The sequence below is a fragment of the Seriola dumerili genome, unplaced genomic scaffold (assembly GCF_002260705.1).
Source record: "Seriola dumerili isolate Sdu_G_001 unplaced genomic scaffold, Sdu_1.0 BDQW01000068.1, whole genome shotgun sequence".
NCBI classification, from domain to species: domain Eukaryota; kingdom Metazoa; phylum Chordata; class Actinopteri; order Carangiformes; family Carangidae; genus Seriola; species Seriola dumerili.
This window is the reverse complement of record NW_019174323.1, coordinates 11,530,982-11,548,549: the sequence shown is the minus strand read 5'-3', so window position 1 is coordinate 11,548,549 and position 17,568 is coordinate 11,530,982. Positions and strand designations below refer to the sequence as shown.

At 41.7% G+C, this 17,568-nt stretch overlaps 3 protein-coding genes across 4 annotated transcripts; 2 read left to right on the top strand and 1 right to left on the bottom strand.

The window, feature by feature from the left end:
* The first annotated feature begins 680 nt into the window (after window positions 1-680).
* On the top strand, window positions 681-5,544 carry LOC111220322 (serine protease 33-like). The gene is made up of 6 exons (XM_022743376.1): window positions 681-1,029; window positions 1,217-1,329; window positions 1,516-1,595; window positions 2,059-2,330; window positions 4,518-4,678; window positions 4,849-5,544. Exons 1-6 carry the CDS (start codon window positions 984-986, stop codon window positions 5,101-5,103), a joined length of 927 nt encoding a protein of 308 aa, XP_022599097.1. The 5' UTR covers window positions 681-983; the 3' UTR covers window positions 5,104-5,544.
* A 109-nt stretch (window positions 5,545-5,653) lies between these two features.
* mapk7 (mitogen-activated protein kinase 7) lies at window positions 5,654-12,602 on the bottom strand. Of its 2 annotated transcripts, none has more exons than XM_022743375.1 (7): window positions 12,362-12,602; window positions 11,028-11,309; window positions 10,738-10,903; window positions 8,871-10,423; window positions 7,680-8,785; window positions 7,298-7,428; window positions 5,654-5,974 (listed from the first exon to the last, which is right to left on the bottom strand). In XM_022743375.1, exons 2-7 carry the CDS (start codon window positions 11,302-11,304, stop codon window positions 5,827-5,829), a joined length of 3,381 nt encoding a protein of 1,126 aa, XP_022599096.1. In that variant the 5' UTR covers window positions 11,305-11,309; window positions 12,362-12,602; the 3' UTR covers window positions 5,654-5,826. The 2 variants fall into 2 exon arrangements, with proteins under 2 accessions (XP_022599096.1, XP_022599095.1); XM_022743374.1 differs by having other exon boundaries at window positions 12,393-12,602.
* LOC111220323 (vitamin K epoxide reductase complex subunit 1-like protein 1) lies at window positions 12,231-15,277 on the top strand. The gene is made up of 5 exons (XM_022743377.1): window positions 12,231-12,295; window positions 13,185-13,265; window positions 13,564-14,011; window positions 14,405-14,514; window positions 14,829-15,277. Exons 3-5 carry the CDS (start codon window positions 13,824-13,826, stop codon window positions 15,038-15,040), a joined length of 510 nt encoding a protein of 169 aa, XP_022599098.1. The 5' UTR covers window positions 12,231-12,295; window positions 13,185-13,265; window positions 13,564-13,823; the 3' UTR covers window positions 15,041-15,277.
* Window positions 15,278-17,568: the final 2,291 nt, after the last annotated feature.

Here is a 17,568-nt window from a genome sequence, read left to right as displayed (position 1 = left end):
CACTTGCCTTGGATTGTAGGATACGATTGTAAACAACACGCGGAAGAGGAAAATGCATAAATGTGCAAACCGCTGCTCATAATCCTGCTCAGATCAAACACGGAACATACCAGTTAATTCAGCAGTGGAGCAGAAAATTTAGTTTACCTGTTACCGAATAAGATAATCTGATTCGTTCGCGGTTACATTCTGTTAAGTAAATTATCAAATAAACTCAGGAACACCGTCTGAAAATTCACAAGCGTAGGATATTTATTCTTGCAGCAAGGGAACAAGTTACACACAAGAGCTCGCAGTGCAAATGTTCAAAGAATGCAAGATTCACACAGAATTTATACACAGAATATATGAGAGTGACCTCACATTCTTGAAATGAGACAGACACAACAGAGACTCGATTCATGCCTTATCATAGCTAATGTTTGGGTGTAGTGGCTAGGAGGAACAGCGAAGGTCACCGCGCTCCTCTCTGACAACTCCTATCTTATAATATAATATCTTATAATAATAAAAAGTTCTATTCAGGATAATACAGTCTCCCTTTAAGATGGTTATGTTTATCATAAAGTATCACAATTTTTCCAACACATTCCTTTAATTTCATTGGCACAGGTGGTTGATGTGGGCGGGACAGGAGTTTTGATTGGGTGACTGTGAGGACACAGGTAGCCAGCTGATAGAGAGCTACGCGTTTATTATCCGAAACCGTGTAAGGTGAATCACGGATCCGTCTTGGAATCGTGTCGATGGTAAAACGCATGGATCTGGGATTTTAACAAATTAGTTCAATGATATGATAACTTTGTTTAGTTGGTTTTAATATAAATTTATAATTGCCTGAGTTTCAGTCACAAAGATATCAGAAGAAGCAGGAAGGTACAAGTAACGTTACAGAAAGAAACCTCGACATCCGTTCAGATATAAGTGTTTGTTTTGTTTCAGTAAGATCTGGGACACATTTTTGTGCCGCGAAACCTCCCAAAATGTCGTCGACATTACAGTTTCCAGCTATTTTTTGGTGCGTAACAGGTGAGTATCGATCGTGCACCCCCTCCCATCTCCTCTGTTGTTTCTTTGTCCACCTATAAAACACAGTTTGTTCTTCTAGCTGACGCAGTAGAAGTGAGTTTTTTTTGTGTAGTATTGTAAGATGTTCCGCTGCCTCGGTGTGAGTGAGTCAGGAATGTAATTTATGTTTGTTTTTGTTTTTTTGTAGGTTTTTTCGCTTCTTTCGCCCAAGAATGCGGCCGACCACCATTAATGGAGGACAGGATTGTGGGAGGGATGAACGCAGCAGATGGGGCTTGGCCTTGGCAGGTGGATATACAGGTGGGTTCCTCTGAAACGGGCACGTCCGTCATTTACAGCATCTAAGTCTTCTGTAGTGTCAGTTGTGCCTGTGGGTAGCTACATATGTGGTTTAGTGTGGGTTTAGTTTAACAAAGTGACCTGCTGAGAGAGGGATTTGCCTGTGATGCAGAGGTGACTCACTCTCTTTCTCCCCTCGGCTTCCAGACAGTCACTGACGGTCATATCTGTGGAGGCTCCATCATCACAGAGTCCTGGGTCCTATCAGCCGCTCATTGTTTCCCCAAGTAAGAAAACTCAACCCAGACAAAAATCAGCAGGTGAACTCACGGCTGGGCACCGATCCACAGGCTCTCTGCTTCTTTAGTGAGATGTCTGAATCATTTTACTGGAATCCTGGCAACGGCCAGTGCAGTTTTCTTAAAGCCCTTCAGCAATATTTATTTATTCAAGGAGAATGTTTTAAAAATGGTTGCATTAGATCAAAAACTGACAAAAAAAATGCAGATGTTATCATTTAATTCATTAATTTTTACCTGATGAAGGTCTGAGGACCATAATGTTGTTAATAAAGTAAGCACAGGTGCACATGATTTTAGTTTTTCCTAGACTATGATAAACATTAAGTCCATTTTAAGGAGCACCTGCCTGCCTTAAATCCATTTAATGCCCTTTGACAATATAGAATTATAAGGTTTCGCATTTCAAGTTCCCCTTGATTCCCGTTCAGTGTTCCTCCTCTTCTTTCAGTCCATCAGATGTGAGCTCTTACATCATCTACGCTGGCCGGTACCAGCTGAACGGTTTTAACCAGCACCAGTCATCGCATCGTGTGAGACAGGTGGTGATCCCGTCAGGTTACAGCGAGCCTCACGGCGGGAAGGATTTGGCGCTGGTGCAGCTGTCCAGCCCAGTACTCTGGTCAGATCACGTCCGTCCCGTCTGCTTGCCCGCATCTGGCACTCTGTTCCCAAGTGGCATGTTGTGCTCCGTCACCGGTTGGGGGAACATCCGGGATGATGGTAGGGCTTGTTGAATTCTTTACATCATTTTAGCGTTTGTGCCGACTACTTTTATTCAGCACTTTAATGTTTCATCAGTCACCAAAAAGCTTTTTTTTTATTTTTCTAGAATTCTGGCATGGAAATACAGTCCTGACCATAAGTATTTAGACAGTTACACATTTTTTTTGTTCTTCGGGGCCTTTGCTTCACACAATCACTTTGAAATAAAATAATGGATGCGACATTGAAGTGCTGAGTCTCAGCTTTAGTTTGGAGATAAAGCCCGTTTAACACATAGTGCTGAAAGTGATGAAAAGTACCTGGACAGATGCACATGAAGTCAAACAAAATCATCATATTTAATATTCTGTGGAGAATCCTTTGCAGTCAATGACTGCCTGACATCTTTGACCCACAGATGTCAGCAGATGCTTTGTATTTGCTTCCTTCAGCTGCTGCCTCTTGTGGGGTCTCTCTGCTTGTACTCTGATCTTCATCAGGTGAAATGCAGCTCAGTTTTAATTGAGATCAGGCGACTGACTCGGCAAATAGCAATCCAGTGTGCCTGTTCCACTGAAGCCATACATGTCCAGCCCATACAAGAACAACCAGATGAGGTGATGGCTTTGGGCCACGAGCTTTTCTTCAGATAAACCTTTTTGTTTCATCAGTCCATAGAACTTTGTTCCACAACTCTACCGGTTTCTTTCTGTGTGTTTTTTGTGAACTGCAGCCTGGCCTTTCTGTTTCTGCGGTGAACCCTCTGAGCTAGTTATGGTCATGAACCCTTCTTGATTGTTGACATGGAAACATGTTTGCCTGCATCCTGCACAGCATGCTTGAATTTCTGTGCAGTCATGAAGGGGCTTTTTCTTCACTATGCCGTTCATTTTCTGCTCAACAAGACTTGTGCTCCTCGATCCTTCAGGCCACACCTGCCTTTGATGTCTCTGCTTCTTTTGCGCCTAATTATTATCAGCTTCACCTGCATGGGTCACCTCTTTACTCAACAACAAACAACTAATGTTGAAATATCACAGCTGCACAAGGAACCTTGTGTCAACTTTTTGGACCCTTGTAATTTGGGCTCTGTGTTCAAAGGGCTATACCTCGCTCACAGTCCTTTTGATATTGACATGAACCTTTTAGATTTAAAGCTGAGACATGGCACATTAACGTATCATCCATTATTTAATTTCAAACTGAATGTGCTGAAGCATAGAACTAGCAGAGCAAAAAATGCGTAACTGTCCAAATAATTGTGGACTGGATTGTAAATGCAAATGAATTATCATTTCCATGTTTGTATGACTGCTTTCCCTCATGATCTTTTTTTGCTTTTTCAAAATAAGCAACAGGTGGCAAGTGTCAGAAAGAAAACAGTAGGTCATACACTTTGAATGATCTCCCTCTCTTTGCTAGAGGTGTATAGTCATATCAGATGGGTTATAGAAGCCAGTCTCTCACCAGGAAGTAATATCTAGAGATCATTATGTTTGGATCATAATTTCAGTGGAGCTGTAACGTGACGTGATCGGACTGTTATTAAATGCTGCTTTCAAAATGCTGCCAAACAAGTTGTGAGTATCTGATATGAGCGGTCGTAAGCTTTTACACCTGAGGAATTCAGTCTGTTGTGATGCACAACTGTTGAGCACAATTGGACTGAATTCCAGTAACACTTTTTTTACCTACATTTGTCATATTATTTGATTATAGATGTACCAAATGAAAAATACTGTGATATTCAATTCAGCTATTAATCCCTAGAATTTCTTTCTCGTGCAAAGGTCAGTGTCTTGTGGATATTTTAAATGAGTGCAGTTGATTCTGATCCATGTTGGCTTGTGTTGGTTTTTATCTGACATCATATTAAATAGTATTTACACACAGTATCCAATAGCAAATACTACACTATTCAAAGAACACGGATTCAAGAGAACTGGTTATGTCTACATGAAGACAAACTACAAAAACATTAAAACTATAGAACAGGACAACAAATAGCATGAAACACAGTCAGAATGTATGTCTGTGTTTTTACTTGATGATTTACACTGAACAAAAAATACTAAAAGGTTACGTCCTTTGAACCATACTATATAGTAGATGAAAGCTCACTGGCCACCTGTTCAGTTGCAGAAATTCAAGAGTCTCACGCTCCTTTTGTTCTCCATCCTCCATCTGTTCTCGTATCCCACTCAGTCCCTCTGCAAGGAGTCGGGACTCTGCAGGAAGTGCAAGTGCCAATCATCTCTCAGAGTTCTTGTCAGGAGATGTACCAGACGAACCCGACGGAGAAGGTGGACATCCTGTATGACATGATCTGCGCTGGATACCAGGAGGGCGGAAAGGACTCCTGCCAGGTACTGTTGCATCAGCTGTTTGTGCTGCTCTGTTTACATTCACAAATACATGGTTGTATGGATGAGCAAAACAAGAACCTGCACTGGATAAACGTGGATTGCTACTTTTCTGCACTTTGATACCTCCCAGTGGTGAAAGCTGAGTGAGTCCGTTTGTGTTGTTTTTCCAGGGTGATTCAGGAGGGCCTCTTGTCTGCAAGATGGTGAATGGGACCTGGGTGCAGGCTGGGGTGGTGAGTTTCGGACTGGGCTGTGCTCACGCAAACCAGCCGGGCGTGTACACCAGACTGACTAGCTACTCAAGCTTCATCGGCAACACGATACCAGAGATCAGGCTGTATGGCCGAGCTGATAGGAACTGGTGTGGGAGGGCTGCTGTGCTGGTCAGCTGTCTGTCCACTCTACTCATCCTGCTTCAGAGATAAACCACTTTGAAAACTGGAGTTCTGGGAGGTAGAATGTAAACCAGGCCAAATGAAGGAGAGTAATATCTGACATAAGTCCAATGTGATCCTGAATAATCAAACTAGAACACTGTATCTGACGTGCACATGAAGCCATATTGAACAAGAAATGTACTATAATCTTAATTTTAAAGCTGAAACTCTACATCATGATCTTTGAGTCAAAGTAACTTTGATAGGTTTGTATTTTAAATCAGAATTATGAGATAAATAAATGATGTCTTCTGTATTTAAAATAAATTGTTAATTTGATTCTTAAAATCATCTCAGTGCTCTGTTCAACCCCTGCTAACTGAGTTTGTATCATTTTACATTTGGACTGAATCTTCAGCCCTCAACTCTCAATACATGACATGAAATATTACAAACCTGTTCTTAGGAAAAGTCATTTTCAGTGCACAACCCACGTTATTTCAAATGTTTTCTTTTATATTAAATTAAGATAATTTTGAATTGTAGTGTAGTTCATTGAATATCCAAAGGCAGAGACGGGCAATGACACAGATTTCTTTATTATAAAGAAAGCACAGCAAGTCATAATGGTAAAAAACGTCTGACTGGTAGTGCCTATTAAAAAAAGCTAGCTTTTAAATTAATTTTGATAAGTCTTCGTTCAAGGTTTTCATGCTCAAAAAATATACACAAATCCAAGTGTTATCTTTTCAAATTCCAGGAAAGGGAAAGTCAGGCGTCAGGGGGAATGGTATCAGAGAGGATCATGGGAGAGCCGAGCTGCAACTCCTGTTGCAGTGATTCCAGATCAGCTGGAGTCATGCGGTGAACCTCGCTCCAATCAGATAAGAGGGAGGCCGAGAGGGGCGCCGAGTCAAAACTGATGGAGGAGAAAAATGGAGAAAGCTTGAGGAGTGGCGCTACTTTTAATCATACAGAATTATCTTTATAATGAATTGAACCACCACTGAAAGTCAGTCATGTGTGTCTGCAGCCCTGTTCAAATTTCAGGTGTTTTTCAGTACTTGGTCAAAGCTCATAAAATACACTTTACACTTTGCTGCGTTGACACTTTTAGAAGTCTTTTACAGTTTAGCTTATTAAGCAGTTGATGACTAAATCACTTAAAGTAAATCATGAAATGGGAAAACATGAGACCCTGCTCCTGACCTGGGTTTAATACACATCTAACACCAGCTAATTTATTTGTATAATGACTTCTTTGACCCTTAAGATATTAATGAATGGCCCACTAATATTAATTCGGGTCTTATCAGTTGTTAAGAGTTTCTGTCATGACTGCAGAGAATGATTGTAACCCTAATATTCCACAGAAAATCTTTTCTCATTTCTGATCTGGAAAAATCAAACTCGAATCATATACTCACCAAGCTTAAACTAATGCAGTCTAATAACAGTCCTGCAATAAATCCTCCTTTCATGATGGTCAGTTTTTGTTTAAACTATTTTAAGTGTTAATTCAACTGTCTGCTCATTTTGGAGCCTGCAGTTTGTGGTGCTGTTAATTTGTATTACATAATACTGGAAAGTGTTTTTTATTTAGTTTAGGCCTACTGACAGCTCTCAGTATAACTGGTATAATTCAACTGTACATTTGTAGATGCCAAAATGACCATAAAGTTGATTCAACATCTCTCTAAAGTACTTGGCACAAGAGTTGCCACTGTATTTTGAACCCTGGCAATCTTTGTTCCTCACAGCTTATATATTTCCATGTTGGTCTCCTTTCTTTGCTTCATTGCTTACATAGTAAGCAATAGTTAAAAAAAGCAGGATTTTGGTACTAAAAAAAGACTAACTTTGGAAGATATATACTTTATTATTATTATTACTAGATTAGAAAAGGCTTCAAGAAGGGATGTCTTTACAGCCAGTGAGGACAAGGAGGAACAATTACAGTGACCAGTAATTGTTTTAATGTACATATTGGCATGTGAGTATTAAGATACACTTGGAAAAATGTGAAGGTGTACTTCTCTATTCACCATGAAATCCTCAGAGAGGAGGCGGTAAAGTAAAGCACACAGCTACACAAGATCTAGTAAAATTCTTTGGATTAGCTGCAGCCGAAGTAGAACCACAGTTCAGCTGCAGAGCCACATTTTACTCAACTACAACTAAATACACAGCTGCAGGTAATAAAACTCAGAGTATCGGAACAAGCTCATGCTGTAGACCTCACCTGTCCCGGTCACAGTGTTGCAGGTCTGTGAGAGACTGGTTGAGAAGGTCATCCAGGTCAAAGCCCACGCCGTAGCCAGCGCCACTGCCTTTAGGGGTGACCGAGAACACCGGGGGTAAAATGTCCTCCACCTGACAGGAGAAAGGGGGGAAACATTAGGTCAACTGTACTTTGTATCCTTCACATAAGTTCAAGGCAAGCAGAAGATTGTGACATTTAAGGCTTGTATATATGTAGAAGAAAATCATCTTTTTGTACATCTATAATGAAAGCAACACTAGTGCTCTGTTATTACATATACTGTCACTTCTCTTAGGCCAAATCCTACTTCAGAAGAACAGTAGAATATATCACAACACGGCAAAAGAAACCTGACACAAACCTGAGACTTTGACAGCTGCAGTGTTACTGTGTGGATGTCAGGGGCAGTAGAGGGCCCTTGCTGTCCTGTATCTGTGAATCCCAAGCTGGGATGAGGCTGTGATGGGACTCCTAAAGCCCCACAGAGAGGGTTTGTGGTCTGTGGCCCCGATTTCTCCCCTGCAGTGGGACACAGCTTCTCCATTGGCCCAGCGCTTGTAGTCGAGTGGGAGTTGAGGTTGTTTTGGCCGCTGATATCCACATTCCCATTTGTCTCTCTGGAGGTAAGTGTTGGAGCTTTAGTCAGAAAACTCTCCAGTGGAAGCAGCTGCGACTGAGGTTGGGGGTCCGGTTGGGTTTGACTTTGAGGTTGTAGCTGTGGCTGAAGAAAGCTCGACGGTAGAGGTTGCTGTTTCCTGTTTTGCTGTGGTTGTTGAAGTGGCCTTGTCTCTAATTGCTGGCCGCTCCAATTCCCCAAACAGTTGAACCCACTTTGTCCGTTGCTCTCATTGTGAGGTTTGAGCGTGTTGTTTTTAACAAAGCCACCAGTGACGGTCATTATATCTATCCCTCCACTTACAGCAACAACTATATCCGCTGGAGGTTTCCTCTGGCTCATGGAGAAAAGTAATGATGGTTGCTGGGTGCTGGGAGGCTGAAACAAGCTCGGCTGGTTAGGCTTGACTTGTGAGATTAACTGTTCGTGAGACTGAATCCTCACCTCCTTGTCCGTGTTATTGTTCAGAGCTCCTTGAGTGTTATCACCGATAGTTACGCCCCGGTGTGTGGTCACATTACAGTCCTTATTCTTTGCTCCATCGTTACTAGAAATCTGAGATTTCTCATTGCGACTGTCCATCATCTTTGTCCAACGCTGCAAAAGGCTTTTGTCGTTGTCACTCAGCAGAACCCCGCCCAGCGAGTCCCCCTGCTTTCCCTCTCTTCTCTCCTTTTCCTTCATTTTCCTCTCCCTCTCTCTTGCTCGTTCCTGCCTCTTCCTTCTCTTCTCCTCTCTTTCTCGTTGACGCTCCTGAGCTGTGACAGGCCGACGCGACTCTGGAACAGACGACAGGGAGGACAATATACCTCCTCCACCAGCATCCATGCCCAGTGCAGACGTACCTCCATCTGCAATGAAGACATCAAATTAAGCTAAAGGATGACGTGTGCAATAGTACACAAAAAAAACAGACATTGAATACAATAAACTTACCACCCCTGGACTTATTTCTGAGAGCTGATTTCAATAAAGCTGCTTTAAGTGCAGCTTTAGTATCCTCTGAAATTGCTCCTTCTTTTCTGGTTCCCTCTCCTGCACATGGAGGAGGCCTGGCATTCTTGGACAGTGACTGTGAAAGGGACTGAGACAGTGACTGGGCTTGTGCCACAGAGAGAGAAAGGGAAGGCACAGTGGTGGGTAGGGGTGTCAGGGTCTGTGCTTGCGTTGCAGGAATACTGGTGGGAGCTGGGGTCATGGACTGGCCCTGGGTGGGCTGAGTCAGAGAAGCTTGACTGCTGGTTAGCTGCTCCTGTGCCTCACTGTCTCTCATTGTTTCTGAGGGGCCATCCTGACTTGACACTGGCGTTGTTAAATCTATAGTCTCTGGCTGACCGCTGTCTGAGTTGGCACTGGGCATGTCCACATCAACTGGGACACTTACATTTTTAGAGAGGAGAGGCAAGTTGTGGGTCACACGAGGCGGGGCAACTTCTAAAAGAGATGTGGACTTATTAAAGTTTTGCATCTGACTTGTGAATGCACAGCCCCCTTTTGCTGGTGTGCGGTCTTGTTGCTGTTGAGATTTCACCTCACTCATTTGCTGCTGCTGTATCTGTGCTGCCTGTGAGTGTTGTGCCATGGGAACCAATGTGGATTTGGTCAGGTTGACAGTCGAGGCCTGAGCATTACACTGGTTACTGCTTTGTGCTGCAGCTCCGCCGTTCACCCTCGGCAAAGGCCTGAACTGCAGCCTCTGACGACAGATCTGTTTGTTTCTATGAAAGTCCTGGATCTCCATCAGAATGGCCTCTTTAATTTGTTCCTTGTTCATGGGAAGCTTGTCAAACTCAAAGTCGAAAGCTGGCACACAAATTGGCTCATCATCTGGGTCGTGGTACTTGGACAGGTAAGGATGCTCCAGCGCTTGTGTCACGCTGATCCGTTCACGAGGGTCAAAGCGCAGCATGGCCCCCAGCAGGTCCAAAGCCTGCGGTTCAGCTTGTGGGTAGAGTTTGGCCAAAGGCACAGCCAACTGTGATGGAAGACTCTGAACATAGGAGCGTACTCTGTCAGCTCTAATAGCACCAATTAAACCCTCAGGAGGAGTGCCTAACACGGACAAAATGAGCTGGAGCTGGTGGACGTAGTGCTTCCCAGGAAAAAGCTGCTTACGCCCCAACATTTCCGCAAAGATGCAGCCCACAGACCACAAGTCGATGGCCAAAGTGTAGTGATTCAGAGACAGCAGGAGTTCAGGAGCACGGTACCATCGAGTTGCCACATATTCAGTCATGAAGGAATGAGACTCCTCAGGGTGCGAACTGAGACCCCTCGCCATGCCGAAGTCGCCGATTTTTAGCTCACAGTTCTCGTTCACCAACAGGTTGGAGGGTTTGAGGTCACGGTGGATGACGTTGGCAGAGTGCACATATTTAAGGCCTCGGAGTAGCTGGTATAGAAAGTAGCGCGTGTGCTCTGGGGTGAGCGTCTGGGCAGAGTGTATGATCTGGTGCAAGTCGCTCTCCATGAGGTCCAGCACCACGTACCTGCAAACATGGGAAATGTTAAAGTGAGATGAGCTTCATTTAATAGGTGCACAATCTGCTCACATGACGATCAGAACTGAGGTATTTTGATGTATTGATGAAATGGTTTCAAATTGTATCAGTTTCATGTTTTCAATTTCCAAATTCATACATTTTTCAGATTCAAATTTTGTAATAATACTTGATCAGTCTTACTTAATCCTCTCGATGAGCAGAAAACTGAACTATTTAAATTGATAGAATAGTGTGTGTGTGTGTGTGTGTGTGTGTGTGTGTGTGTGTGTGTGTGTGTGTGTGTGTGTGTGTGTACATACACAGACTTGAAGGCAGAGTGGGGAAGGTTTGGCTGCAGGATGTCTTTGATGGCAATAATGTTGTCATGTTTGAAGTGCTTGAGAATCTTGAGCTCTCGCAATGTGCGTTTGGCATTTGTCACCACTTCAAAAGCATTGGAGATCTTCTTTATTGCCACCTGCTGGCCTGTGAAACACAAATATGATTCAGAGAAAAAATAGAAGGACAGGGTGTACAACTGAGTTTGTCAAGGTCAGTGAATTTACATACAGAATGAGTTACAGTGTGTTCTTCATCAAATCAGCCCTACCATTGTCCCGTCTCCTGGCAGATGAAACGACTCCATAGGCTCCTGTGCCGATGGTTTCTATGACATCGTACTCCTCTCCAACGTCGAACTTCACATCCAGAGAGTGTGCTTTAAGCAAAGCCAAGTTTTTTGCTGTTGTGCTGGTGTCTGTGGTGCCTCCCGTTGCCTCGACTCCACGCTGGTTCTGGTTCTCTCTGCTTTTGTCGGTCGCCATTCTTTCGGGTGACATGGCCACAGTTTGACCGTTTTTACATTCTCCACCCTCCTTCGTCGACATTGTCTCTGTAAAGAATCAAAAATAGAAAAGTGAGAGGTATTTGTTGATATCATCTTACAGGTTATGTAATGTTAGTGAGGCAATGTTATTTTTACTGCTCATGTGTGCAAGTCTGGCACTTTTGTAATCCATTTTTAGTGCTGTTAAATACAATTGGGGCTGGGCAATTAGGGTTAATTACAGTGCCTCTTAAATGTATTCACCCTCCTTGGAAGTTTGCATGTTTTTTTATGTCACAACATTTAATGTAATTTGTGCCTTGACTTGAAAAGGGCTGCTCACTCCACCCATGCAACCTGACAAAGCTTGAGCTATTTAGCAATAAAGAACGGGGGAAAATTTGAATTTAGTGCCCAGATTAGAAGTGCAATAATTAATAATTATGCAATTAATTGACTAATTGGTCGATAAACAGAAAATGAATTGGAAACTAATTTGATAATCGATGAATCGTTTCACTGTCGATCAGAAATGCCAAAAAATATCTTGTTCCAGCTTCTCAAATGTGAGCATTTCCTGCTTGTTTGCCCTGTATGACTCTTTACGCTATGGGGAATGTTTTTGCTATGTTTTGATACTTAATAGACATGATAATAAAAGCAGATCAATCAAAGATGAAAATAATAATTTAGTTGCAGCACAAAGTGAAAGTGTTACAGTCGATAAAAAACATTACAGCACCTTCTGTTTAGGGTGGGAAAACGTGACATACATAAAAGTGGCCCATTGTTGTCTGATAGTCACCAGCAATTTACCTGTGTCCCTGCAATATTCAGTCCTTGCTTTGTCAGCAACTATGAAACAATGAGGCATAATGTAATACCTATGAGCATTAAAACGAGCTGATAGGACAAAAACGAGGCGTGACATCACACCCGTTAGGCCTGGCAGTCAAGTGGCCAAAACCTGTAGCTCTCGGTCCAAAGACGCGTCTACATTACAGCTGCTTACAAACAGACAGAGGGCAAGCCCGTGAGGAGCTGTCTTTCAGGTACCGCTACTTCCTGTACAACAGAGGAATTAAATAAACTAACTCCATGATAAAGACCTTACCCACTTTTTTTGACGCAGGGGCGTAGGCTAGTTACCTGAAGCTCGGGTTTTCTAGGTACGTTGAACCATGTATTCCTCGGTTATATAGCCAAAACGCGACATCACGGAGACGTGCTTCTCATCAACAGAAGAGACTTTCACAATTTGAACCAACCACAACATCTGAAACCATGTTTTTAATCCCGTAGTAACGCAGCTATGTCTTGTTTTTGTCTACCGCCTCCTCGTTACAGTTCCGTGTTCCGTTTGAGTGATATGTGGCGGACCAATGAGATGAGGCGACGTCAGAGAGACTGTCGAATAGGAACAGAGGACGTGGTGGGAGGGTGGAGTCCTTCGCAGATAGTAGGGTCTCTGTTTTTTGGGTGGTGGTGACGATGTTTTCCAGAAGTTAACTAGTTTAGGAGGAGCTACATTTGGACGAAATTACTTAAAGCACTTACATACACTGTTTCTATGTGTGATGGACCTAGAATAATAATCGTGTAGACCAATTACCTTCTACTGCTATTACGAATAAAAGTAGACCTAATAACTTATCTAATTGCAATAACAACAGTACTGGATCATAAACAGAGAGCCTGGTAGACAGTAGAAAAGATAGACAGATAAATTGATATATTGATTGATTTCATTTTAGGAATATGCACCATGTTAGCATAATAAACTACACAAAGGACCCCTGTCAAATTAAAATGCAGGACCCATCTTAGTTGTTATTGTTCCTTAGAGGTGCTGATTTTGTAAGTGATTCTTTCTTTCTTTCTTTCTTTCTTTCTTTCTTTCTTTCTTTCTTTCTTTCTTTCTTTCTTTATTTCTTTAACCAGATAATCAAATTAATTATAACCAGCTGACAGTGAACCTGGAGCTTTTTGGAGCCTGGTTGGTTCCAGCTTTGCCCAAAACTGGTAAGGAAGTAATGTAATACCCAGTAATGTAATGCATATTGAGTAGCCTACTTTGACTTTTGTGACTTTATTTATTTAACTGATAAAACCTCTGTAAAATTTTGAATGCAGGAGTTTTGTTTGTAATGGAGTAGCCTATTTTTACACTTTGGCATTGCTACTTTTTAAGTAAATCTGAGTAGGCCTATTTCCTCCACCACTACTGATTATACATGAGGGACAGTGTTGTGCAGTAATTATGTACTGATGTTTTGAATGAGCACCAACAGTGAGGGCAGTAGTTACATTTTCCCCACAGGCCTGAAAGACTGAAGTCCACAGTAAATACACAGGAGACACCCCTCTGGCTGGTCCAACATCTGTACGCAGCTATCCAATGACAGGCAGCGGTAACAGTCGACCGGACCAATCAAAAGTAAGAATCTGTCTTTTAACACGTCGCCTTCACTTTGAGGGACAACTTACTGAAGTTTGAAAGGAAATCCTGAAGCCGACTTTTTATTCATCTCCTATAACTTTCTGGAGTCGTGATATAAATCTAAAGTGTCTTATAACAAGATGGCACCGGCTGGTAACCAGGGGATACCAAAATGGGAGAGAAAAATGCGGATTTTCTTGTGCGTTTTTGGTTTGGTGCTGTCTGTTTATGCGCTTCACGTCGAGCTTTCCCGAGAGAGAAACCCAGATTACAGGGCGATGTGCGACTTGGGGGAGTCTGTGAGCTGCTCCAAGGTTTTTACCTCCAGGTAAGTTCTTTTTTTTTTTTTTAATTTCTTTTTATTCCAGATTTTGCTTCAGTGTTTCATGTGTGCGCTGTTGTGCCTCTTCTCTATTGAGCAATGCTCTTTTTTTTCTTTTTCTTTTTTAAATTCTGCCTGTAAACTGTGAAATGTGAATATTTGATGGCAGCTCCAACCTCTTTCGTTGCCACGTGTTAAATTCCTCTGGAAATGCTTCACATCAGCTATTTTACATTGTGACAATACCAAGTGGATATCCCTTGACTTTTCCTGTCAAACTGCTTTTCATAAAATAATTTTAACATGTCTGATTATTTGTTATGCAAATTATAAAGCAGTGATATCTTATCTTTTCAATAATGTGCTGTTCTAACTGTTTCCCCTTTCTTTTCTTGGCAGATGGGGACGTGGCTTTGGTTTGGTCCAGTTCTTCGTGGCCAAAGATAGTCCTCTGAACCAGCCCAACAGTTTGCTTGGCATCATATTTTACACTCTGCAGATGGGCCTGGGTTAGTCTGTCATTGTCTTCTGTAAATTATAGTGCAGTGCTGTGTTGTTAGGTAGAAATATTGTCTCTATTCCAGCATTTGTGAACCATGACTGGCACTGAACTCATGATATTTCAGTATTGCATATTTTGTTATATATTTTGTCTTTTGAAACGGTGAGATATAAGCAAATCATTATATTTGATTGTTACTCAAAATTATTATTTGCAGTTAGGTCAAGCAATCAGTCATAGTTTATGTAGGATTTCCCAAATATTTCCTTTGTAGTGTCTTTTATTAATGGCCTGAAATCCTCCTTTTTGTCCCTATTGCAGGATTGTCACTGTCCAAGAAAGCAGCATTGTTTTTGGTCCTCTCCTCCTGGGTGTCAGTGGCCGGCTCGCTCTATCTCGCAGCTATTCTTGCCTTTGTTCTGGGGGATTTCTGCATGGTCTGCGTGTCAACATATATTATCAACTTTGCATTGTTCTTCACCAACCTCAAACGACGGAGGGCAATTGAAGGAATGAAGGAAAAGGCTGGATAGAGCGTGCTAGTTTGTGAAATTCACCACCTTCTTTTTTTTTCTGCTCAGCTGAAGCCACACTGGATCTGAAAAGTAAATTCTCCCACAGTATTTTTTTTTTTTTTTTAGAGATACAGGACTGGATGTGCATCTACAGAGATTTATAAGATGATTTTCAGAACACAAACCTTATAAAGCAGCAGTGATTTTTGTATATCAGTTTGCATTTTGATGCTAATTACACATTTTTCAACACGACCTGTTGTCTCATGTGATTTAAGCCTGGCTTGTGAAGTCCACATAAATCCTAAATCTGGATACACTAGTGTACAGTATATTACTAGGTGGTTAAAAAAAACAAACAAACAAAAAAAACAGTGTCCTGTTCCACCAACGACAGTCATGCAAACGACTGTTGTTGATCCCAAGTGACTCCAACGTCTGTCGTTATAACACAATAGAGCACTAACGAAGTCGAAACCAACTTTCCACCAACGTCAGTCATGCAAACGACTGTCGTTGACACTTGGAGCACAAATGGGAACCAGTGACATCATCAGCCTTGTGAACGCCCACAAGAGGTTAAATACCTGGGTCTCCACACCAAAAAGTTAGACCAGTCCCAGCCTGGTCAGATGCGTACATGAAATGATGAAGCCTCTTGGATGAGAGGTGAAACGTCTTCCCAGACAAATAATCAAGTCCAGTTGTTTTTTGATTTAAACTCCTTTAGGATACTATGACCTGGACAAGTGAGAATATGCACAGGCTGAGTGTCCTGCAGTTACCCAGTCTTACCAGTAGATGGAGCCAAATGCAGAATATTATTTCAATTCAATTCAAATAACACCAGAGCTGTTTGGCTGCTTTCTCTAAAGATGTAAGGACGGTTACCCTTTGTGAGGGAAATGTCTTATTTCATAATACCTGATGGACTCAGCCATGAAATCAATATTAGCATGTAATTCATGGTGAAGGATGGTCAGCTTTAGTAATTGTATTTCACATATGGCTGAAAATAACAAGGATAAAACAAAAAGCCTTGTGAAACTGTTTTCATAAGCCTAAAGCAATAGTAAGGCCTTTTAGAAGCTTTAAGATAAAAGGCGCCTCAAGGAACAAGTTTGTATTTGAAGTCACATATTCACAAGTTTGCTCAATCACATTTAGCAAGTTGCACTGTTGAATGCAGCTTCATACCCTCTCTCTAGAGGCACAGTCCTGCACAGATCAACACAGTAACACCCTGATAATATAAAGTCTGTCCTGTATACAATAGCTAAGTTGCTCAAAGTGATAAAACTCAGACTTTGCTGGCGTAAATAGTGAATATACATTCCCCTCTAAAAGTATTGGAACAGTGAGGCCAATTCCTTTATTTTTGCTGTAGACTGAAAACATTTGGGTTTGACACCAAAAGATGAATATGAGACAAGAGATCAACATTTCAGCTTTTATTTCCAGGTATTTACATCTGGATTTGATACACAACTTAGAAGATAGCACCTTTTATTTTGAACACACCCATTTTTCATGTAAGCAAAAGTATTGGAACATGTGACTGACAGGTGTGTATTGTTGCCCAGATGTGTCCTATTACATTGATTATTCAAACAATAAATAGCGCTGAATATCTACGCTCAGTTTCAGATTTGGATTTTATAGTTTTTATATATAGCATTTATAGTTAGAAGTGTAACTAACATGAAAACCAGAGAGCTGTCTATGGGTGAAAAAAAAGCAATTGTGAAGCTGAGAGAAGATGGAAAATCAATTAGAGCCATTGCACAAACATTGGCCATAGCCAGTACAACCATTTTGAATGTCCTGAAGAAGAAAGAAACCACTGGTGTACTAAGTAACAGACATCGAATGGGTAGACCGAGGAAAACAGCAGCAGTTGACGACAGAAACATTGTGAGAGCTGTAAAGAAAGACCCTAAAACAACTGTTAGTGACATCAGCAACAACCTCCAGAGGGCAGGAGTGAAGGTATCAGAATCTACTGTTCGCAGAAGACTTCATGAACAAAAGAACAGAGGCTAGACCAGAAGATGCAAACCACTCATTAGCAAGAAGAATAAGAAGAAGAAGAATTGATTGGGAGATTATTCATCATGCAGCAAGATAATGACCCAAAACGCATTGCAAAAACAACAAAGAAGTTCCTCAGGGGCAAGAAGTGGAAGGTTTTAGACTGGCCAAGTCAATCTCCAGACTTAAACCCTATAGAGCATTTTACCTGCTAAAGAGGAGACTGAAGGGAGTAACCCCCCAAAATAAACAACGTCTGAAAGAGGCTGCAGTGAAAGCCTGGAAAAGCATCACAAAAGAAGAATGCAAAAGTTTGGTGATGTCAATGGGTCGAAGGCTTGATGCAGTTATTGCAAGCAAAGGATTTGCAAATAAATATTAAGTCTTATACACTTTAATCTATTTTAAGTCTATCTGTTCCAGTCCTTTTGCTCACCTAAAAATTTGGGCTTCCGTTACAAATAATGCTATCTGTTGTGTATCAGCTCCAGATGTAAATACCTGGAAATAAAATC

Coding starts and splice junctions, on each gene's coding strand:
- LOC111220322 (XM_022743376.1), top strand. CDS start 984: ATGTCGTCGACATTACAGTTTCCAGCTATTTTTTGGTGCGTAACAG. Junction 1,596..2,058: donor GCCGCTCATTGTTTCCCCAA/GTAAGAAAACTC, acceptor CTCTTCTTTCAG/TCCATCAGATGTGAGCTCTT. Junction 4,679..4,848: donor GCGGAAAGGACTCCTGCCAG/GTACTGTTGCAT, acceptor TTGTTTTTCCAG/GGTGATTCAGGAGGGCCTCT.
- mapk7 (XM_022743375.1), bottom strand. CDS start 11,304: ATGTCGACGAAGGAGGGTGGAGAATGTAAAAACGGTCAAACTGTGGCC. Junction 10,424..10,737: donor CACTCTGCCTTCAAGTCTGT/GTATGTACACAC, acceptor CCATGTTTGCAG/GTACGTGGTGCTGGACCTCA. Junction 7,429..7,679: donor TGCAGCTGTCAAAGTCTCAG/GTTTGTGTCAGG, acceptor TTCTCCTGTCAG/GTGGAGGACATTTTACCCCC.
- LOC111220323 (XM_022743377.1), top strand. CDS start 13,824: ATGGCACCGGCTGGTAACCAGGGGATACCAAAATGGGAGAGAAAAATG. Junction 14,012..14,404: donor TCCAAGGTTTTTACCTCCAG/GTAAGTTCTTTT, acceptor TTTTCTTGGCAG/ATGGGGACGTGGCTTTGGTT. Junction 14,515..14,828: donor CACTCTGCAGATGGGCCTGG/GTTAGTCTGTCA, acceptor TCCCTATTGCAG/GATTGTCACTGTCCAAGAAA.